The sequence below is a fragment of the Tyto alba genome, unplaced genomic scaffold (assembly GCF_018691265.1).
Source record: "Tyto alba isolate M040663 unplaced genomic scaffold, T.alba_DEE_v4.0 Super-Scaffold_26, whole genome shotgun sequence".
In the NCBI taxonomy this organism is placed as follows: domain Eukaryota; kingdom Metazoa; phylum Chordata; class Aves; order Strigiformes; family Tytonidae; genus Tyto; species Tyto alba.
The window spans coordinates 1,076,655-1,096,917 of record NW_024881300.1 but is presented as its reverse complement, the minus strand read 5'-3'; the positions used below and the strand labels follow the sequence as shown (position 1 = coordinate 1,096,917).

General features: G+C 50.4%; 1 protein-coding gene across 1 annotated transcript; it reads right to left on the bottom strand.

Moving 5' to 3' along the window:
* Nucleotides 1–909: 909 nt before the first annotated feature.
* Nucleotides 910–19,605, bottom strand: LOC104364309. The gene is made up of 3 exons (XM_032985327.2): nt 19,418–19,605; nt 5,625–5,745; nt 910–4,744 (listed from the first exon to the last, which is right to left on the bottom strand). Exons 1-3 carry the CDS (start codon nt 19,482–19,484, stop codon nt 3,553–3,555), a joined length of 1,380 nt encoding a protein of 459 aa, XP_032841218.2. The 5' UTR covers nt 19,485–19,605; the 3' UTR covers nt 910–3,552.
* Nucleotides 19,606–20,263: the final 658 nt, after the last annotated feature.

The window sequence follows — 20,263 nt, the reverse complement described above, 5'->3', positions numbered from 1 at the left end:
GCCAGCCCAGGGACGGGGCATCCAGAAGCTCCCTCGGTGCTCCGGAGCTGCAGCCCCCGAATGGCCCCGTGCCGGCGCCAGCGCTCGCTCTGCGTGTCGGAAATGATTCATCACTGTCGGGGCTGACTTGTTTACACAGCTTCTCCCCTCTCTCGCCCACTCTCTCCTCATAATGGCAAGGAGAAAAGAAAAAAAAAAAAAAAAAAAAAAAAAACATTGTTTTTCTTTCCACACAGCTTCTTATCCCCAAAATGACCTTTCTGGCCCGGTGATTTATCTGGGGGGGAAATTTTCACTGACTTCACCATCTTCCCAGTGTGCCGGCGGTGCCGGAGCATGGGGCAGGGTGGCTGCACAGCACGGGGACGGGGCATGTCTGGGACCAGAGCGCCTGGGATGCAGGGGAGATGCTCATCCTTGACCCTCTTGCTCCTTCCAGCTCCCCACTCCAGGCAGGTCCCTGGGCACTGACTGACTCTTGTATTGCGTTGCCTTTCTGACCTCCCCAACGCTAGAGAGGAGCACACGAGGGCAGCCCAAGCCCTGGCTGTGGCAGGAGAGGTCCTAGCTCAGCCCTTGGCTGCTTGCACACCAGACTTGGGGCGTGACGTCTGTTTTCTGCAGGTTGCTGTTTGGTTGTAAACCCGGCTGGTTCTTCCATACTGCCTTAGCAGGATGGGAAATGCAAATTCCCTGCAAATTTTTGGCAAGACTGAAGCCCTTAAACAGTGAAGAGGTGGAGCAAGAGCTCAGCCACATCAGCTGCACCAGCTTTGCTGTCTACTGGCGACGCTGGGATTCCCCCCTCTCCCCCCACCCCGTGCTTAATCATATACATTCATCTCTGCACCTCTGCAGGCACCAGGCTTGGTCACCCAGCCCTGGGCTGAATCCCCCCGAGGACAAGAGTTTTTAACATAAGGACTTTATTACAGTTACCTCTAAAAAAAAAAAAAAAATACAGAATATATATCTCATACACTCAACTCATATATACTCGGTACACGAATGAATCAGTGACTTGCAACAGCCACGGCGCTCTGCAGCAAATGACATTTTAAGCCCCAGGAACCGGTGACACCCACAGGCCCCGTCACCTCCCAGTTGGCCCCTCGCACAGCGCAAAGCAAGGAGGCGCGGCGGTGCCCCCCTGCCCTGGGTTTGAACTGCCCCCCCATGAGGGGTGCCAGCGTCCTGGCTGCTAACAGCCTGGGAAGAGGAGAGGGGAGCGAGGCGAGCAGGAGGACGGGGCCAGGCTGGAGGAGCAGCTCCTCCCCGTGAGTGCCAGTGCGGTGGGCACGGCAGCTGGGAGCCGGCTGCGGGAGCTGAAACCGGTGTCCTTAAAAAGAGCGTGGTGGGATTCGAAGTGATCAGATCTGTCTGGTGCACATTCCCCTCCCCAGCATCGCTCCAAGCCAAGGACTTCACCCACGGCCAGGGAAGACAAGTGCCTGCTCCATTTTGCTGTGGTGCCCGGAGAGCGACCCAGCTCCCGTGGACATGCAGAAACCATCCAAGACCAGCAAAAAAATAGACAAGGCACAGTGGTTTCCAATGTTCCCAGGAAGGTCTCGACTCCACAGTGCTTCCGGAGCAAGGACAAGACATTGCATACATTTAAATGGCTACAAAATTTTACTACAAAAATAACATTTCTAGTGCTTCGGATAAAAATAATACCACAGTACACTGGCTCACGAGCTGTGAGGCCACGAACCCCAGCCGTGCACGAGTGGGGCAGATGGGGAGGCGTCTCTGATTTACCCTCCAGGTAAATCAACCCCAGCCAGAGTTACACAGCTGGGCTGCACGGGAGTGCTGCTGCCCAAGCTGGGGTTTCACCCCAAATTCCTAATTACAATTAATCTGATTGCATTCTGTACTTGCAAAACCTGAGACGAATCCCTGGCTCCCCTCTCTCAAGTCAGCAAAATGGAGAAATAAGGGATCGAATGATGGCAGAACACAGACACCATCACAGTCTATCTTCTCCACCTCCAGGGCTGGATGGGTGCCCTGAAGGTGCAATCTGATGGACCCAATAAGCTGCCTTCCTCTAGCTCTGCTTTAGAGCTGACCCATCATTTTTACTTTATCTTGCTTATTATATGGCTTTGCTCTCTTTTTTTTCTACATGCATATTTATACTTTGGGATCTGATCCACTGAGGTTGGTTAGAGGAGGATCTGACCCTTGGTATGTATCTCTATCTGCAAAGCATCATCTCACGAAGACCTTTGCATGCCCCAGAAAAAATCATACTGGAGGCAATGTTCAATACTGGCTTTCAGGAACTGACCACAGATAAAAGATAAGGCTTACATACAGCAACATCTAGACATGTAAAAAATCAAACCCAATCTGGGTTTAAAAAAAGCTTGGTACTGTCACGATGCTTTAATAGTCTGGTGATGGGTGCTATCCAAAAAAGAAAAACTTAAATGCAGCTGAAGTGTAGGACCACGAGCAGGCATTTTGTGCTTTTTTTTTGTGGATCAGTAAATGTGTTTATTGCTAGAGAAAATATGGGGCTGGAAGAATGGTATGTCTGCTGTGGTGGAGTAATTCCTATATGACTAAACCCAGACCTGCACACAACTCCTCCAAGAGAGTATTTCCTGGGTTCTGTGCTTGCAGAGAACAGCAAAAATCCCTCCAAAGTTATCACAGCAACAGCAAAACTACTGGGTGACTTCTTGTTTTCTCCCATTTGCAAAGGTTCATCCACATTATCCTGCCCTGGCGTTGGATGCAGCTGGACACAGGGCGCAGCAGCTGGCAGAAGGGTTTTATTGCAGTTGATTTGCCAAGAACCAGGACTCAGACTAAATCTGCCAGAAGAAATGCCCACAGCTGTTGGAGAGAAAGGTGGCCTGGTTTCAAGGAGGAGGCAGATTGTGGGTTGCCAGCTCCTCTGAACATAAGGTCTGTGGCACTGACCTTCAGTTCCCTAATCAGATGCAGTTTTTGTCATCGATCTCTGAAAAGCTAGACTGCCCCGCGTGTCTCCAGCAAGAGTAAAAGGGGTACTCGATCAGCCAGCACCCAGCTGACCACCAGCATCGGTCGTGGTCTGACCAAGCAGCAACCTGAAGTGAAAGAAAGAAGCAGCAGAGTTTGTCAAGTGCAAATTGTGTAGCTTCAGCGTTAAGATTGCTCAAGGTGGGCTGAGCCTGAGTCCAGCAGCGTGGGCGAGTGGGTGGCTTCTCTGCTGGACCATGATGAAATGCAGAAAAATTCCCAAGAGCAGTTTGGAAATTCACTGCTGCCCACCGCCTGGCAAAGAGGCACCAAGCAGCTCTAAAACAGCGATAGCCTTTGTGCATAACAGTGCCAGAAGAAAAAAGTGTCTCATTTATTTCCAAAATACCATCATTGGTTGGTGACGAATTAGATATATTTTTGGACATTCTGCTCTGCAAAAAAGTCAGTTCTCTCTGGTATTTTTTTGCCCTGCCTTGCTTCCTACTGGTCACCAGTTCAGCATAAACTCAGTTTTCCTGCAGCAACACACATGTAGTGTAGGCCAGAAATGTCCAAGCCATAACGCATTCAGATTACTTCCATTTGATAGACATTGTTTTGATGTCCCTCCTTCTGGTAGAGCAAGCCCTGTACCATTTCTCTTGACGTATCTTCTATTTTGACTCCAAATTTTAGATATAGCCATACGACAACAACACTGCAAACCATCAGACCGCCTACCACAGAAACTGGGATGATGAAGTGTATTTGAGATCTTGACAAGAAGCTGGGAAGAGGCAGATTGGTTGGTCTTTCTGTAGTCATCTGCATTCTGGCTTGGCCTGAGAATGCTTGACTAATAGAAACTAATGTATCTGAAGGCTCTTGCTTTCCTACAGGTGATGAATAATCAAATGTTCTGGTATCAAAAGCATCTACAAAGGGATGGACAACCTTGTTGGTATGGACAGAAGGACCTTTGTCTATGGCGGTTGTGGAGTTTAGAGCAGAAACTGAGGCGGTCTCTGGAGGAGGTGGTGTGGCTGGGACGGTGGTGACCTCCGTGCTGCCCAGGATGGAGAGATCTGAACTAAATCTGTTAGAAGTAGTGTTTGGAGTGTTGGCTCTTGCACTTGTAGGGCCCAGAGATTCATGTGTAGAAAGTACAGGATGGTCTGGTCCTTTTATAATGTCCATGGGGCCTGAATTTGAGCTAGGAGAAGTCATGTCTTGAGCACTGGCCGTAGCATTTGCAGTATGTCCTACAGGTTCTTCTGTAGATCCTCCGGCGTTGTCGGAGCCATGCACAAGAGCCGTGGGATATGGGGTAGGCTGGCTGGAGATCATACCTGCTGCAAAAGTAGCTGAAGGTGAAAGAGATTTTAAGGAATCTCTGCTTGCTTCTGGAGTGATGTCAGAGAGGGCAGCACCTTCCCCTATCACGGGGGACAATCCTGCAGGGAGCTGAGTGGTGTCCTGCGTGGCTGGTGGGGACTTGCTGGACACCTCTGTTCTGGCAGCAGGAACACGTGTTCTCTCCAAAACCGCTGTGCCAGTCTCTTGGAAGAAACTAGTTGGAGCAGTGGCTTGAGATGGAGTGGTTACTCTAAGACCAATGTGTTTCTGAAAACCACCAGGCTCTCCCGGTGCCGCTGCTAAGGTGGCATCATGTGGAAGTGGGGAGGCTGCAGCCTTTTTCTGGTCCAGTTTCTCTACAATCTTCATCACCCACTTTGCCTTTGGATCTGCACAAATCTCTATGGACTTCAGAGTAATAAAGCTAAAAAAAAAACAAAACAAAACAAATTATTTACTGGAAAAAGAAGACACTGGTTTAGAGGATCAGCTTGATAGGGAAGGCATGCATACATCAACACTGGCCCTCTCAAGCCCATAGTAAACACCAACAGGTTGGATGGATTATTTATTTCAGGAAGGGTAGGTGCCCCTGAGATCTGATTTAGTGAGGGACAGCTGAACGTGACTCATGGGAGAAGGGTTTTTCCCTAAGAAGTGTTTTGAAAGCATTGTCCTGATGTTTGGATGTGGTGTTCCCCTCCGGCGCTCAGAGCAGGAAGCTCTGCAGGCACCAGCTGCCGGGGGGACAAACATACCTGAAGACAAAACCCTCTGATTTACTGAGTGAGATCAGACTTTCCAAGGTCAGCCCAGCAGGTTCACTGTGGAGCAACCTCCTGGGCTGCAATAAAGTGGTCTTGACGGTGCCACGCTGTCAGGGTAAGTCAAAACCAATTATCCTGGGGGAAAAAAAAATGTAGCTTTTCTTATCTCCAGCCAAGCTCACAAGTCTGAATCTGTCTCCAGAGAAAATATCTGCTTTCACAGAAACAGGTGAGCTCTCACCCTGCGTGCTCCCGCCGTCCCGTTCTGCCAACAGCAACGTCCACCAGTCCCTTTCCCCACCCATTTATCCTTGTCTCACGCCGTGCCTGAGCCCCTGATCTCACTTGGATGCTGTTGGTCCTGCAGTAAGGAAAAAAACCCCACCCACCCTGCGAGTAAATAACTACCAGCCTCCTGTTTCCAAACTGCTCTTTGTGCCAAAAAAAAAGGGCGTTTGCTGACAGGCGGGTGCTCAGTGGGTGCTGGAGGGAGCGCGGCAAGGGGGTGCGGGTGGCGGGGAGGGAGGGAGCGCTTACATGATGGCTTGTCTGGGGCAGCGGGCTTCGGTCCGGCGGTAGCTCCTTATCCGCTTCGCCGCTACCTCGGGTGAAAAAACGTGACACTCCTTGGAACACTTCAGAGGTGCTTTGGGTTGCCCTGAAAAATAAAGTTTTCAATATATTAAACGGTGGCTTTTTATTAAGTACTATAAAAACCGGCACTGTTTCTTTTTTCCCTTCTCTGGGGGGAAGGAGTCCGAAGCCTGCCATGAAAGTTTCCAATCCCTGCTAAACCGAGATGAAGACAAATCCCATCAGGGCCACGACTGTTTGTATCACCCAGACAGGCGCTAAGATACCCAGTAAACTGCAAAAAAAAAAGAGCACTGTGAAAATTGTGGGGCTCTTGGGACAGCGTTGCAGCTTGCCTTATTGGAAGCGCAAGCGCGGGCTGGAGGTCCTTTGTGCAAGCACCGGGGCCTGCAGGTCCTTTCCCCCTTGGGTCACAGGGGGACTGCTCTCAGCACGGTGCCCAGAAGACACATTTCTTCATCCCCTGCTGCAGCTGTCACCAACGGGCTCTCGGTGCAGACGGTGCAGATCAGAGGGCAGGATGCTTGTCCCCTCCTTATCTGGATCAGTCATATTTCTTCCTCCTGTGGGAGTTCTCCCTCCAGGAGAGCATCCTGCCTCTCTGTTTGCTGGCCTGTGGTCTCTGAACACCACTTGGACTCAGAGGAAGGGTGCAGAGAAATAATCTTTTGGAGAATTGCTCCTGTAGATATCTCGGCAGCCCAGCTTCACAGCACAGTTTCTCACCAAACAAACTCTTTTCCAGCTCCACCAGGAAATATGGTTTTCATTTTGCAAAGTTCCAAAAAAAAAAAAAAAGACCCCGCTTGACCTCTTTAAAGAGCAAAGCCAGTCTCACCACTGGGGACCCTTCATTCCTGCACCTACCCACAGCCTCCAAAACCAGGCATTTGCCAAGTGAGGGGAGGTTGCACAATGCAGCTTGGACATTAGTTTCTGACATCCCAGGGAGCAAGGCTTAGAAAAACAAACCCTGATTTATCTGAGGCCTCCCATGAAGAAAAGAACTAGAGTCTGGCTTAGATCAGCCAGTCTCTACAAAATGTTGTCTCAGATTCCCAAATGAATTTGGTGAATCTGATACAGTTGAACTGGGAATGATCCAGCCACTGGGTGCAAGAGCCAGCATTGCTACAGGAGCACCCTCAGCTCTTTTGATTGATTTTCTGGGAAAACCCATGGTTGCAAAGAAATCCCAAGCAAACACTCCCATGGCCCCTCTACGGAAGCACATTTCAATCTCTAGGTCTCTGTAATGTTAAAGCAAAACTCTTTGTTCACACAGTAATGTCTTCTGTGGCACTTTAGGGTCAAGAATACCTGCTCAGGGGCGACTGACTTCCCAGTTAACTCTCTTTAGGCTGAGGACGTACTGCTGGTGCCCTCCACTTCCAGGAGCACTGTTCAACAAAACAGGCAGAGCAACGAGAGGGCCAGATCCCTCCCTGTGGACAGTCGGGGAGGTGTACGGCTGGGAGTGCTCACTGCTCCCAAAGGCCCTTCTCTTCTCACAACCGTTAACTGATTTCCCAATTACTGGCGCCAATGCAAATGGTTTTCAATTAGCTGAACTGCTGACGTGTTTTTCCCAGGGTAGAGGAGCTTGGAAAGCGCTTTCCAAGGAGAGAGCAGTGTCGCAGGGAGCATGGAGCCAGCCCTGGTGCTCCCCCTCCTCCTGGGGCACACCACCCCCCGCTTCTCCGAGCTGCATCTGAGTCTTTGCCAAAAGGGCCTGAGGGATGCCTGGGATCTAAGAGTTTATGCACCCAGGACCTCCGCTCCTGGGAGCCACTGGTACCTGGTTTTCAGCACGGTTCCTCAAGAGACCCTGGCCAGGGAGCACCACCAGCGTTTCCATCTGCAGAGCCAGCCTGATTTAATCACTTTAGAGGAGATGGATGCTTGGCTGCAGGTGAGCAGAACTAAGCAGGGGGTTCTGAGGGCAGGGTAAGCTGCCCAGAACCCCCATTGCCCACATTACTCAGCCCTGAAGAACCTGCCTGGAGTTGTGAGGAGAGGAAGAAGCTCCATCCTCAGCTGCCCTTGTTGTCCTCACTTCTCCTGTCTGGTGGCAGCAGGGCGCAGATCTTAAGGGCTCTTTGCCCCTCTCCCTTCTCATGGTGGGAACAGATCGTCCCTTTGTCCTGGGTAAAGTCCAGCTTTGCCTGTTGTCCTGGGTTTGAATGAGTAGTGGGGTTACTGGTAGCAGGGGAGGGGGGGATACAGTGGTGGCCCCTGTGAGAAGCTTCTTGAACATTCCTCGGCTCCAAGTCAGACCCACCTCTGCACCAAGGCCGAGCCTATCAGCTGCACCTCTGTGTCCCGATCCGATATCGGGGATGTCCCGATTCGATATCAGGGAGGGTTCTTAAACGATCCCAAGAGCGAGATTAAGACACAAACGAGGTCAGATGCCGGGCAACCTTGTAACCTTTATTAAACAAGCGGCTGGTAAGAGCGATAGGACAGGGAGAAAGAGGAAGAGAGAGTCGGAATCCCTAAGCTAGGAAATGGTAGAGATGCGGCAAGATTAATCACCACCACCACGAGCCCGCGATGTCCCGTTGGCTCAGTCTCGGTGCAATCGATGATGGTCCAAGCTCCAAGCTCCGCCGAAGTCCACAAGAGAGATGTTTTGGGAGCACACATGCACTCACACACACAAAGCGCCCGCACACAAGAAACGCGCCACCCCCGCACACAAGAAAATGCACGCAAGAAAACGCACGCACGCCTCAGTACAGAGTATGCAGTCCTTTTATCGCCTTAGTCCCCACGATTTAATATGTGCCGCCCCGTGGACCTCCATGCGCGCATGCCCCGGTGGTCATGGTGGTCTCGCTGGCGAGGGTCGGCCCACGGTGCCTTCAGCCTCTGCACATCTTCCTCGCCTCAATTTCCTCCCGACCACGCAGGTGCAGTCTGGCTGGTACTGCCAGGGATGTTGTTATTTGCGCTTCGGGCAGACGTCGTGGTTTCTTCGGGGGCTACCCGTCTCCTTCAAGGCGTACTCTGTCGCATCAACAGGATGCGGAGGCCAGGAAGTGGTAGTGGTGCAGCAGCGATGTTGAGACAAACAAAGTCCTACACAGTCTCCTACACCACCCCGTGGCTCAACATTGCTGTCTGTCGTGGTGGTGTGAAAGATAACAGAAAAGAAAGAGAGAGAAAGGCCAGAAATAGAGCAATATAACAACAAACTCGCTCCCCGGCAAATTTTCCATCAATAACATGTAAATCTATTCTAAGGCTCCGACTCATTACCAGAAGAACATGACGGCAGTCGACATGGTTGACATTTGCAGCCACAGGAAAGAAGTATTATAATAACAATTAAGAGAATAGTTAACACACTAGAGGCCAACACATGAGTTAAAAGTAAACCAAACAGCAGGTCCATTTTTTTGTTAACAAAATACCCCAAAGTATCTGAGGCCCTGGCAGTTCACGCAGTATGGTCTGCCGGAGTTGGGATCAGCATGCGCGGAGGGGAGAATAGCTTTCCACACCCCCTTATCCTAAAGCGCATGCGTCATTTGGGCCTAGAAATTTCTATTCCCAAAATTAAACAAAGGTAATCAAACAAAACAATATCACTGTTCATACCAGCACTAATATTCCAATCAAACATAGAAAAAGGTAACAATAACACTACCAATCAACAGTTTTCACTTAAACAGCATGCGTCTCAGGCTGGGATGAGGGATGTGCTCCCGGACTTTGAGGGTGGGGAGGGGAAGGAGATGGTGGTCGGCGTAAGCATGGGCACTTAAAAGAAGAACATTTACAAGGGCAAAAGATATGTAGTAAGAAGGCAAACAAAGCGAGGGCTACCAACATTAAGGATGCATAATAAAATGCTACCCATACATAAGCATGTTCCATTGTTTACAAAAGTGAGAGCGCAACTGGTCAATCCGCCTAGTCCGCAGGGATCTGGAGTCAGGGTCCACATACGCAGCAGGAAAATGGATTTCCACGCCTCCTGCCCAAAGCGCATGTGTTGTTGGAGGGTCTCTAAGGTTCGGTTATACCCGGATGGAAAAAACAACTGCAAGGCCCGGCCCAGATCTAGGCAACACGGGCATTCTGGGTAGGCCGCTCATTGCGCACTTGGACCTTCCTCAGTCAAGCCGCTAGCCTGGGGCTGGGCTATCCCAACTAATCTTACCGATCCCGCTGGATTGCAATCTTGGGAAGATGGGAGTAGGGGACGATCCCGTGTGCGCCGCCCTGCTGTTGGGATTTTTCATCGTGTTGGTGGTGATGGTCGTTGCCATCGTGGTATGCGAGGGATTGTCCCGTGGCTGGTGTCGGAGAAGATCGCCGCCTCCCCCCAATCCTCCAAGACCACGAAGACCACTAAGGAGCCCTCTAACCCTTGTTGAGGTGAGGGAAACAGACTTATAGTTCAAAAAAAGCAGCGGAGTTACCACACGGCGCATGACTGTTATTCTTGGACTCTCTCTATCACTATCACCCCCGTGAGCAGGGTTAACAAGAGCTCGAAGGAGAACATCTGAAGGACAGTGCTGAACTCATGGGTGGGGATATCTTTGTTTCTTATTTTCTCTCTTTCTGATTGTGTCGCGTGGGACTTTGCTGGATTGTTATACAGTTAATTATTCTAGTTTCTTGTTTGCTAATAAACTGTTGATTATTGTTTACGGAGTGTCTGATAGTTCATTACTATATGACCCGTACGGTTGACTGTGCAGTTCGGCGCACAGCTCGAATTTGCTTAACGCCATCAGGTGAAACAGTAGTAGCAAATTGCATGTTGGTCACAACATGTTGGATTAACTGAACAAAGCAAGGAATAACACATGGCAAAAACATTAAGGCGACAACTGCACATAGCAGGTAGAATAAAAGCTGTTTCACCCATGGTGCTCCGGGTAACCAAGACCATAAATCACCCTGCCAGCCGTTCCATGTTTGAACGGGGACATGGGCTAGCTTCCTAATATCAGTGGTCAGTTGAAGGACTACTTCACCGACATCGTCTATTTCCAAACAACAATTAGATACATTTAGTTTTCCACATACTCCTCCTTCTTCGGCTAGCAAATAATCCAAAACCATGCGGTGTTGAAGGATTGCCGTGCGCATCTGGCGAGATTGTTGGGTTAAAAGGTTTATTGCATTGGCAGTTTTATTAGTAATAATTTCCAAGACTGCTTGTAATCGGATTATGCGGTTCAAATTATAAATCGGTTCCCTTGCCCCTGATATTGGTTCACTGGGATTCCAGGTGGCAGGCCCATAATGCTCAATTATTCTTTCAGGAGGCCATTCATTTTCCCCCCACTTTTGAGTTCCACCTATGTTAAACTCAACAGATCGCTTGCTGCGGGCAATCCTTGTATTCCCTAATTTATCATATAGTCTTATTCCCAATTGAGAACCACCCTCCTCTGGGAGAAGGAAAAACAGAGGTCGGATAATCCCTACATAACAAATCCCTGACCAGTTTGCTGGTAATTGCTTGTAGGCCGTATATCCACAAATCCAGTAATGGCCTTTTCTGGCTTTGGCACCTTCAGCAAATGGTCCAGCTGCAGCCTTTGGGAACTGGAAATAGGTTGTATTTTCATTTCCCAAAGGGCTGAAAAAACTGTTTGGGCTATTGTTTGTCCGGCCTGTACAATACCAGGCACCAGTATAGTTCTTCCACTCACAAATTTGATGGTAAATGTAGTTGCCAGGCCATTGGGCAAATAAGGTTTCATTTTTGGCTGACCAAAATCCTTTAAACCCTCTGCTACGTCCGTTTTCATCAAGCCACATCCATATGTAAACACCTCTATCTTTGTTAACTAATTTATGTGTGAGTGTCCACTGACACCTGCTTTCTCCCACATTGACCCCTCCCTTCTGGGTGCGGTTTAAGCAATATCTGCCCCTAGTAGGAAATTGGATTGGCCATGTTTCACTGTCGTCCCAGGTGGTGTTGTCAGTTTCACTATAATTGCTTACAATTTGTGCTGGAGTCAGGGGTGTGGAGACCCACGGCCAGCTTGATAAACCTAGAGGTCCTCCACAAACCCAACAATGACTCAGATTAAAGGTTTGACTTACAGTTTTTGCTAACAAAACAAACTCATTATCCTTGAAGGGGTCATATGGGTTGGGGGTAAGTGATGGGAGAATTGGCTTCCCTTCACTCTTATAGGTAAATCCACAAAATAATATAGCAAGTATTAACATACACATCCTGATCTGATTACACTAAGATCTGTGTCTGCTTCGCTCCTGCAAGTGCGTCTGTGTCGCTTGCTTCTTCCTGAAAGTGAAACAAAAAGACAAATTCGCTTCTCGGGTTAGAAAGAGGGAACAATCCATCTAGTGTGAATCTTATGGGTTTTCCCACAGGCATCTTTCGCCTTCCAGGTATATTTATTGAGGGGTGTGTCCAACACCAGTGGTACTTTGCCCACTGTGGGAAGTTCAACCAAAACGGGTTGTCCTGGAAAATAGGATGAATTGCTGGGCTGATCAGGACCATGTGGGGCTGGCATGATTGCTGGAGGTTTTGGACAGAATGCTGTGATCTTTGGGCATCCATTTGCTCCCCAGCGACTGTTGACGCTGGTCACTGCATCCCCCACTCGCTCAGCCCATCCTGGTTTATGCGGTTTGAGGAAGCGTTTTAGCAGACCGTTTGTTCTTTCCACTATTCCATTTGCTTGTGGGTAATACGGGGTATGAAACACCCACGAAATTCCCTCCTGGGCTGCCCACTCTTGGACCACTTTGGCTGTGAAATGTGAGCCATTATCTGATTGGATTGACTGTGGTTTGGGGAAAATTCCAAACCATTCCTTCAGGGCTTTTATTGTGTTTTCTCCTGTTGCCTTAGCACACGCTTTAGCTTGCACTAGTCCAGATATTATCTCTACACCTACTAATACATAGTGTTTCCCTTCTGACTTTCGAAAGGGACCAATGTAGTCAATCTGCCAGGCCTCCCATAGGCCTTTTCCCTCTCTCAAGTGCAGGGGGTCGCCCTCCAGAGGGTGTCTGTCCAGTCGGACACGACATTGCTCACAGGAAGATATACAGGTTTTACATTCTTCCCTGGTAACTGGCCACCCTCGGGCCTGTGCCTCACAATAGAGGTCCTTCACTCCTGAATGTTTCCGTTTTACATGTAGCCATTCCAATAGATTCTCCCAATTTTCTGCTATCTGGGTGCTTTGTAGGGGTGCCAGCCGGGCTAGTTCATCCACCTCAGCATTCCACCGACTCACTGGGGTCTCATCCTGTTGATGAGATGCTACCCATGCTACTGCAAATTTCCCTTGCTTGGCAATAGCAAGGATATCTTGCCATTTTTCCTTTTGCCATACAGGTATTCTATTGACCTCCCATCCATTTTGTTCCCAGAATGGAAGCCATTCAGTGCAGCCTTTGAACACAGCATAAGAGTCAGTGTAGATACAGACAGAAGAAGCAGATTGAGCCTCGTGTTGGAAAACGCTCCACACAGCAATTAGTTCCCCTACTTGTGCACTACCTTCTCCTTCAGTAATGATCTGTTTCTTGGTGTCTACCTGGAGTGCCACAGCTCGATATTTCCAAATTTTTCCCTCTCGTTTTGATGAGGCATCTGTAAACCAGACGTTCTGCAATTGTCCAGAAAATGGAGGAGCTACTTGTATTACAGACAAAAGCTCAGGTGTTTCCCTATCTGGGTCTACCTCCTCTTGTATATTTAACACTTTTGTGGCTCCTTCTGTTACCGAAAAAATTTCACAATAGTGCTCTATTTGTGCGTACCACTTTCGCACGGAGGCTCTCTGGGCCACCCCGTCAGGGGGTGGAGTTCCTGCCAAAACTGCTTTGATCACTTTAAATGGGCCTCTGAGAACTATAGGCTGTTGCCGAATGGTGCGTTCGGCTTCTCTCAGAGCCAGACTAACCACAAATAGACCTTTTTCCCAGGTTGTATACCTTTTTTCAGCATCTTTAAAGCTGCGAGAATAGAAACCAATTGGCCTAACCGGACCCTCTGGTCCTTTTTGCCATAAATGTATGGACAGTCCAGTCTTGGCAAATCCCCATTCAATTTGAACTGGATCTGTTGGGTGAATTGGACCCAAGGCTTGATAGGCAGTCGCTTCAAACACTAACAACTGTAAAGCCTCCTCATGGACCTCGGTCCATTCCCACTGAGCTCTCTTTCTCAGCAGGTCATACAAGGGCCTAGCAATAATTGAAAAATCGGGAATGTGTTTCCTCCAAAACACAAGCAACCCTAGTGCATGCTGTAAGTCTTTCTTTGACTCAGGCATTTTGATCTGATCGAGGGAGGAGAGAGTATCTGGTGGGATACACGTCATCCCTCCCTTCCACCAGATTCCCAAAAATTTTACCTCACTTGAAGGGGTTTGAATTTTCTCAGGTGGAATTGTCAACCCTATACTTTCTAGATGGGTGATAATGTCCTGCTGAGTTTCTCTAACTTCTTCTACCTGACTCCCTCCTATGAGTACATCATCTATATATTGGTAAATCTTCACCTCTGATTTTCTGGGAATTGTTTCCAGCTCTTGTGCTAGAGCATGGTGGGCTAGCGTGGGCGAGTGCTTGTATCCTTGAGGGAGTCGTGTAAAGGTGTACTGTTGTCCTTCCCAGGTGAAGGCAAAGCGATCCCGGTCCTCGGGTTGTAAAGGGACCATAAAAAACATATCTTTGACATCAATTGTTGCCATGACAGGGTGAGATTGTTCCTGAATGCTTGCTATCAATTCAGCAATGTTTGGTACAGCAGCTGTTAATGGACCTGTATTGGCATTAAGCCTCCTATAATCTATTGTCAATCTCCATTTGCCGTTTGGTTTTCGGACCGGCCATGCTGGAGAGTTGAAGGGGGAGTGAGTGGGAACAACAACCCCTTGTTTTTTCAAATCTTCCAGAACTGGTGTAATTCCCTCCCTTGCTCCTAGAGGCAATGGGTAGGGTTTTACATTTGTCAATTTGGAGGGGGGTAAGGTAGGTGCTGCTTGCAACAACCGCACCTCTGTGCCTGATGTTTCGGTTAATTGCCTGATCTGGGGAACACCAAAAGACCATGAATTTCCCTGGGTGTCCCGCCACTGTCTACCTTTTAAAACATCTATACCTAAAAGATTCATCTGGAAAGATCCTATGGCCACCATAGTGTTGACAGGGTTTTCCTCTCCTGGTAACCAGAGTGTCACCGGAGTCATGGGCACTGACTGTGTTTTTCCCAAGGCATCCAAGACAATTAGATTTCTAGACGGAATTGAAATCCCACATAATTCTGCTTCGGTCCGCGTTAGCGCGGTAATTTGTGCCCCAGTATCAATCAGAAATGTTACTAGTCTTTTCCTCGGTCCTACAGCAACAGTAATCAATAAATCCCCTTTTGAATTGCTGGTGAGTTGTCTTACGAACATCCATCCTCCGCCTCCCCCCTCACCTTCGGGGGGCGGAGGGTCTAGTTTCCCGCCACCTTATCTTCCCTGGTCGGCTCCTCTCCAAGGTCTATCAAGGGTGGAGCACTAGGGGTCGGTTTGAAAGTGACCCTTCGTTCAGACCATTTCTCCACCAGTTGTTCTAACTTCTGGCTCGAAAGACCATCCATCAAGTCTCGAGGAATGCCTTTCTGAAGCCCTAGTTGCCACAGTCCGTGTCGAGTCAGGGGTCTCTCTCTCCCGGGGTTCCGAATTCGGGGTGACACTGAGCCTTGGCTCTTTCCCATGAATGATGGTTGCCTACTAATCTGCTCTGCAGCCCGTACGACTCTGGCTTCTGTTCTTTGGGACGACCCACCAACAGGGCCATATTTTCTCCCAAAGTTAATCAATTCCTGGGCTACCTCTCCCCATGTCCATACTTTCCTCCCTGACTTTTGATGGTCAGGGGTCACAGTCCCCTCCAGAGCAGCTGTCATTCTTTCTGCATTGGGGGTGTTTTGAATCTTCCCTTGCAATTGAATGCCAAAGGGTTTCAGAGAATCAGGGAGTCCTCGTATCAGGGGGGTCATCCTCTCTGGGTCCACAGGCATCATCATTGGTGAACCCTGGTTGGGCTTGAGTTCGCGATCATACATCATCTGCAGACAAGCTGCCTTCTGCACACTTTCGACTAACTGATCCACCGTACCTCTTATGGCAAGGGGATCTCCCCTCTCCAAGGGGTTCAGCCCTCCGGCCCAATATGCGGCTCTCTGAGTCAATGACCATGGGGCTCGGCGGTCGCCGGTAGTTAGAAACACACCCGGACCCCAGTATCCTTCTGCTTCTTTCTCTGACAACATGATTCCATCCCCTCCTGACAAAGACACTCTCCAAACATACTCTGTCTCTGATTCTTTTGCAGTCCTTGCAAAATCCTTTTTCAACTTTGCCAATTCAGTTGCTGTAAATGGGACTTCTTTGGTGATTACCTGAGGACGGTCGTCGCTCTCGTCCTCGTAAACATACTCTGTTTTAACCAGCGGATACATATGAGGGACCTTTTCTACAGTTTCTTTCGCTTTCTGCAAATCTCTTTGGGGATAAATTTGCCTTATACCCTTCTCCAAAAGTTTAACTCTTGCCTCCGCCAATGTATCTGTCTCTGTCAATAATTGCTCTCTCAATTCATCCTTCAATATTGCATTTTGGTTCCTTTCCTCCTCTAACAAATCTTTGGTTTCTCTCAATTGTTCCTGCAGGGTCTGTATTGCAGTCTTCAGGGAGTCTATTACAGTATCAACTTGCTGAGACTTCTGCTCTCTCTCCTCCACCGCAGCTGCCAGACTTGCTCCTAACACTGCACAAATTATGGCTTTTCCTTTTCCTCTCTTAACCTTAGCTTCCTTCTGCAATACCCTTATCCTATCCACCACACTCTGTGGTTGAAACCAGTGGTTTTTCGCCCAATCTTGTCCCTGGATTGAGGGGCGAGATCGGTGTGCCTCCAAAAGATCATACAATTTATCTATTCCTTCAGCCCCTGAGGGCACATTATCACAAGCATCGGCTGCCTCTGAGGCGACCATTTGTTTTCCTTTTCCTGATGCAAAGGGGATCATCGTCCTGGGAGGGACACACGTCAATGTCAGAGTTCCCCTATTCTCTCCCAGGAGGTTAAATCTGGGTGTAGAACAACAAAAAAGGGGAATTTGTCCTGAGAGGGTCACAGCTTAGTATCCACGTTTCCCCTATTCGCTCTCAGGAGACTAAAATTTGAATCTCTCACACAAAGAGCAACCAAAATTGGTTTTCGTCCTGAGAGGACCACACGGTTCGCTCTCAAGAGGCCTCACGTCACTCAAACACAAAGGCAGTATCACAGCCCACAGTTCCCCCGATTTTGCTCTCAGGAGGGCACACTTCAATGTAACACGAAAGGGGGCTCAATTCATCCTGAGAGGTTTACATCCAACACGGCAAGGTAGTACGGCACTCTCGTCTCTAGGGATCCTGTCCGTGACGCCAATTAAAAAGATGTCCCGATCCGATATCGGGGATGTCCCGATTCGATATCAGGGAGGGTTCTTAAACGATCCCAAGAGCGAGATTAAGACACAAACGAGGTCAGATGCCGGGCAACCTTGTAACCTTTATTAAACAAGCGGCTGGTAAGAGCGATAGGACAGGGAGAAAGAGGAAGAGAGAGTCGGAATCCCTAAGCTAGGAAATGGTAGAGATGCGGCAAGATTAATCACCACCACCACGAGCCCGCGATGTCCCGTTGGCTCAGTCTCGGTGCAATCGATGATGGTCCAAGCTCCAAGCTCCGCCGAAGTCCACAAGAGAGATGTTTTGGGAGCACACATGCACTCACACACACAAAGCGCCCGCACACAAGAAACGCGCCACCCCCGCACACAAGAAAATGCACGCAAGAAAACGCACGCACGCCTCAGTACAGAGTATGCAGTCCTTTTATCGCCTTAGTCCCCACGATTTAATATGTGCCGCCCCGTGGACCTCCATGCGCGCATGCCCCGGTGGTCATGGTGGTCTCGCTGGCGAGGGTCGGCCCACGGTGCCTTCAGCCTCTGCACATCTTCCTCGCCTCAATTTCCTCCCGACCACGCAGGTGCAGTCTGGCTGGTACTGCCAGGGATGTTGTTATTTGCGCTTCGGGCAGACGTCGTGGTTTCTTCGGGGGCTACCCGTCTCCTTCAAGGCGTACTCTGTCGCATCAACAGGATGCGGAGGCCAGGAAGTGGTAGTGGTGCAGCAGCGATGTTGAGACAAACAAAGTCCTACACAGTCTCCTACACTCTGTGATAACGTATTTAAGAAGGGACCTGGGAGGAGGAGTGGGAGTTGTGAGTAGGAGTTGTGGCATCTGTGTGAACACCGAGGTCAGTGGAGGAACGGAGGAGGAAAGGGTGGGGGGAAGCGTGCCGGTGCAGAGACCCCCCCCTGTATCCTGTGGTGAGATCGCAGAGCCGCCCCCCCCTGCCACCCAGAAAGGTCTAGGGTGGAGCAGACACCAGCATGCTGTCTCAGGTGACTATACCCAAAGGAGGCCGGGATCCTGTGCAAAGAAGCAGCCCCTGCTACTCTAGGTGCTGGGAGGATTGCAGCATGCGGGGGTGACCCACGCCGGAGCAGCTCAGGAAATGCCACGGCCCGTGGGAGGGACTCACGTCAGAGAAAGTTTGTGGAGGACTGTCTGCTGTGAGAGGGGGAGCACGCTGGAGCAGGGGGAAGAAGTTCCAGCAGCTCCCCCCACCGAAGATGGAAGGAGTGGCAGCACTGACTGCACCCCCCCATTCCCTGCCCCCTGTGGAGGTAGAGATATCGGGAGCAGAGCTGAGCCCAGGAAGAAGGGAGGGGTGGGGGGGAAGGTGGTTTTAAGATGTGGTAATGCTTCCTACTCTCCTACTCTGTCTGCTAAGCGTTGTTGTTAGTGTCTGTATTAAATTTATGTTCTTTTTTCTTCCCCTAACAAGTCTGCCTTTTGCCTGTGACCGAAATGGGTGATTCATCCCTCCCTGTCCTTTATCGAATCCTGAGGCTTTGTTTATTTTCTCCTTCGCAGCCCTGGTGGGAAGGGGGGAGTGAGCAGCTGCGTGGTGCTCAGCTGCCCTCTGAGCTCAAACCACAACACCTGAGATGCCGAGAAGCTGGCTGCCAGCCTGGCAGCACACCCTGCTTAATCACTGCCTGGGGCAGCGATCACTGATCCGTGTCACAGCGGACTTAAACTGAGACCAGCCCAGGTAGAGGCGCACCCACCTCCTCCCAGCGCCCCGGCCCCGCTCAGCACCACCCCGGAGCACGCAGAGATCTTTGTCCGGTGAACAGGAGAGCGTTTCCCACCTCTGCCCACACACACGTACACACTGCACACGCTGAGCAGGCACCGGAGCTGCGGGCGACAGCACCCCGCTGCCCGGCAGCGATGGGAACGCCGGCATCCTCGGGAGAGGGAGCCTGGGAGGACAGACACCCCCCCTCAGACAGGCTGCCACCCGCCCCCATGGCACGTCCCTCGGGGACATGAAAAAATTCTAATACAGATCATCAGAAAATCTCTCTGACGCTCTCCCCACCTACCCTCCGGAGTGACAAAAGTCGTCAAGGGGCTGCTCGGACTTCCCTGCTGCCGGGGTTGATGCCGTAGGCTCCCCCCACCCCTTCCAAGCCCAGCCTGATTCTGCTGTGAGATCCCCCCCCCAGCCCATGCAGGTCCCTCCGTGCCCACCGTCCCCCCCACGCCCCCTTCCCCAGCCCCTCGTGGCACACGGAGCCGCGGCTCACCTCCAGCCAGGCTCACCAGGCACAAGACCCTCAGCACAAACAGGATCTGGAGGGAAACAGCCTTCATGTTCACGTGGTCAGCAGTAGGAAGGGTAGGCAGGGAAGGATTACGGGCTGTATTTCCCGCTCCCAACTTCTTATTGCATCCTCTGGAGCAACGCAGCTGCTGCCGTTCAGTCCAGATTATAAAGACCCGGGATGGGTTTTCAGCTGTTATTCAGCAACCCCCCGCACGTGTCTCAGGGTGACGACAGGAGGAGGAGGGAAGAGCAGGACAGGGGAGGGAATGCTCCTGAGCTAGATGGCTCCTGGAATTCCCCAGCTACACTTACGTCATACTTTTTTTAAAGCAGGCAGAGCAGCTCCAGTCTCCTCGGCAAATTTTTCAGACAGGGACTTTCAGGAGGCAGCTGCTCCAATCCTCCTCTCCCACCGATGTGTCTCACGGCCAGACAGCCTGCGCCAAGGCACCCCTAACCTTGGGCTTATGAAGCTCTCCCCCCTCCAACCCGCAGCTCCCCGATGCACGTTAAGCTCATTATTCACCCCGGACACAAAAGCAGCTATCCCCTTCCTTTTTGGCAGCTATCTTATACCAGCAGTGTTGGTCACTGTGCTAAAAGAGGCTGATCAGGAATACAAATTCACTGGCTCACGCCAGGCTGCCTCTTGGGAGCATCACCAAAGTGACGGATGTGCAGGGACCCAGCAGCTTCTTAGTTCCCTGGGCACGCTGTCTGCAGCGTGTGCCTGTTACCACAGCCCTGGCTTTCGGGGTAGGTCGGGGTCTCAGCCGTCGGGGTCTCGCCCATGCTGAGAGCAGGGGTACGAGGCCCCCTGATCTGC